Genomic DNA, 3,387 nt, shown 5'->3' with positions numbered 1-3,387 from the left:
TATACTATTTGAATAAGCAGTAGGCTTATACTATTTGAATAAGCAGTAGGCTTATACTATTTGAATAAGCAGTAGGCTTATACTATTTGAATAAGCAGTAGGCTTATACTATTTGAATAAGCAGTAGGCTTATACTATTTGAATAAGCAGTAGGCTTATACTATTTGAATAAGCAGTAGGCTTATACTATTTGAATAAGCAGTAGGCTTATACTATTTGAATAAGCAGTAGGCTTATACTATTTGAATAAGCAGTAGGCTTATACTATTTGAATAAGCAGTAGGCTTATACTATTTGAATAAGCAGTAGGCTTATACTATTTGAATAAGCAGTAGGCTTATACTATTTGAATAAGCAGTAGGCTTATACTATTTGAATAAGCAGTAGGCTTATACTATTTGAATAAGCAGTAGGCTTATTCAAAGGTGCCTATGCCTGCCTCTCATCTGATGGTAGGCTTATTCAAATTCTCAAATAATTTTGAGGATATCATCCCTTACCTCGGCTGGGATTGAACCCACGCCATCATTACAGTGAGAAATTAATCTTAGAGCTTCGTTCGTTTCGTTTACCTTACTCATGGGAAAATAATTCATACATAAAAGTACATTCGTAATATTCGTATGCATATAGAATTGTGAGAATTGTCATATCTACTTGATTCAGACATTGATAGATGAGACTGTGTGTACATGTGTTCAATGTGATTCGACTCGGAAACTGAGGTTGCTTTATTATTTATTCTATTTAATTAATTTAATCAGTGAAATCGCGAGATACCTATGCCTATCTCTCGTCTAATAGAATATTAAAGCCTTGACATGAGGTGTACCTATATGTAAATTGTTGAACTGCAAATACAAGTCTATCTCAGATACCCAGAGTTCTTATGTCCAGCCAGCTCATAAGGAAAAAAATCCATTAATAATATAAATAGTTCATGATGAATGAATAAGTTACTTAATTCCCCAGACTTGATTTCTTCTTTGTACCAATTCAACAGTTTTTGTTTTCGCCAGCCTAGTTAGCTTGAAGGGTCTGCCTTGTAAGCGCTAGGTCGCGGGTTCGATTCCCGCCCGGGGCGGATTTTATCATGAACATATAAAGTTCAAAGTTTGTTCTGGGAACAGCTGGCTTTCTCCTATCCTGTCTTCCTTCTATCTTTGTTTTTGATATGATAAGACCTTAGCAGTTACAGTTTCCTCTATCAAACTTTTTTTTTTTAATTTCATTCTATAGGTTTTTTTTTAAGTTTTGTTTTGATGATTTACCTTTGCCAATGATCACAAGGGGTGCTTTTGCTTCCAAGATGAGTTGTGATGCTTGTTTCAGTTCTGCTATGCCAGGCCAAGGTAGTGTTGGTTCTAGTACTTTTGGTGTGGGCACTAGTGCACTCTGGTTTATCCGTTGAGCTAACAAATTGGCAGGGAAGTCCAGATAACTCACACCTGGAGGAAAAAAGTAGGGGAATGGTTAGAATAGTTGTCTGGTAAGAAGGAGGTCATGGGTTCAATACGTGAAGCCAAGACTGATTTGGAATGTTTCAGAAGTTATTTTTATTATTATTATTTTGTAAAAAAAAACTTACCCCAGGCCCTGGGGTAAGTTTTAGGGCTTAATTTTAAGGGGCAGGGTTCTCACTTACATGAGCTGTTTCAGCCAACCACTCAAATTTATTACTGGACTGCCCAAATTATGTGTTGCAAAAATGATATTGAATTCACACTGAATCTCTTGTGTTTCAAGGGGAGTTAGAAGGATTCAGGAATTGACAACATTATGACCCTAAATATCTCACCAGGCTTTCCGAATGTGCTCAGTCTTACAGCTTTCTCTACATGTTGGCCAATCAGATGAATGTTGGGTGGTCGAGCACTGTACTTGCAATAGGGGCGAGCCAACTCAACCTGAGGACATTCCTGGAATCCTCCGATACCCTCGTGATCCTGAGCACATGAACCACCAATTACCAGCATCGGCCTGGGAAGAAGAGAGAATTCTAAATAACTATTATTGGAAGGAGAGTAATTTCTAGATAACTATTATTTTCCAAACCCTAATGGTACCAACAGTACCTACACCTTTTCTTTTCTCCTAATCTGATTGAAATTCTTTGCATTTTTTTTTTTTTTCAACCCAAAAATGACCACTAGCACATGATTTTTAGGCAGAGATCTGTTCAAAAACCTTCAAGTAAAAGAAGAATGTAAAAAAAAAAAAATCACCAGCAATTGATCTGTGCATTGGCCATTCCACCAAAGGTATGCAACAATCCAGGTCCTGACACAACAAGGCATACACCAGGCTTCTTAGTCAAATAGCCGATAGCTTGAGCAGCGTAACATGCAGCCTGCTCATTTCTCATGCCAATGTAGTGGATACCTTCCTGCTGACATGCCATGGCCAACTCGATGACGGGGATTCCCACAATACCAAACACATACTCAATACCCTGTAATTATAAGGAGAAATGGAGAATACAATGGTAATGAAGTTTGTATTACTTAAAGGTGTTGCAAAATATTAATTTTATAGGTAGATTTTTCTTACCTGAAACTTCAGAGCCTGAGCTATGACTTGATTAGCACTCAACTCTTCATCATAATCCTCAGACATGTTGCTGATAACAAAGTTGGATTGCAAAATCTACTGATATCAGTGATGGCCACCTGTGGTGTCAAAGAAAGTTCTCTGATTTGAATGGGGTAATAGCTGTTGATAAGATAGAGGGAGTTCAATTTAAAGAAGAAATAGTGCTGAAATTTTCAGGATTCACAGGAACCAAGTCAAATAAAACATAAGTACACTATCAACTACACATCACGATAAAAAGAACTTTCAAAAGCTTTTCGCTTTTCCATGGAAACTTTTGCCTTATCAGTTTTTTTTTCTGATAAAAAGATTTTTATTTATTGATTTTTTTCGTGTGATCACATTGGATCAAAATTTGATCAACCAATGAAAAGACTCGAATCCGGTCAAATGATCGCGTGGAAAAAAATCAACTTTTGATTATACGAAATACCGCGAAATTTCAAAAAATGCAAAATCGAAAATTTCTTTTTTTTGCTGCAATCAGCAACCCTTTTTTGCCGGTGGCCTATTTTTTCAGTGATTTTCACCCATAAAAATTGTTGAATTTATACCTTTTTTTGATAATATCTAACTTTTCCATACTTTAATCTTTAATATTTCTCGAATAAGTTGTTCTCCTACAAAATCAAGGATTGATAGACTCTCCCCTTTCTTTTTCTGCCCTTAGAATGGGCGATTCAACCGGGGGCCATGAGAGCCCCCATGCTTTGAACAGTTATAAAGACAATGTTATATACGATTTTTTCAAAGTGATCTTTGAATGTAAAAGAGCTTCTGACAAGAGTAAGTTCC

At 36.3% G+C, this 3,387-nt stretch overlaps 1 protein-coding gene across 1 annotated transcript; it reads right to left on the bottom strand.

Annotated features, from left to right (window-relative positions):
* Positions 1-1,271: 1,271 nt before the first annotated feature.
* On the bottom strand, positions 1,272-2,883 carry LOC103521234 (2-hydroxyacyl-CoA lyase 1-like; the record flags this gene model as incomplete). Its single annotated transcript, XM_008486340.2, has 4 exons — positions 2,551-2,883; positions 2,226-2,452; positions 1,799-1,980; positions 1,272-1,448 (listed from the first exon to the last, which is right to left on the bottom strand). Coding segments are annotated over exons 1-4 (652 nt in total), but the record flags the coding sequence as incomplete, so codon positions are not given.
* Between the last annotated feature and the right edge of the window lie 504 nt (positions 2,884-3,387).

Source organism: Diaphorina citri, unplaced genomic scaffold (genome assembly GCF_000475195.1).
Source record: "Diaphorina citri unplaced genomic scaffold, Diaci psyllid genome assembly version 1.1 scaffold4808, whole genome shotgun sequence".
NCBI classification, from domain to species: Eukaryota; Metazoa; Arthropoda; class Insecta; order Hemiptera; family Psyllidae; genus Diaphorina; species Diaphorina citri.
Note: the sequence above shows the minus strand (reverse complement) of the source record. Positions and strands in the feature narration are given on the sequence as shown.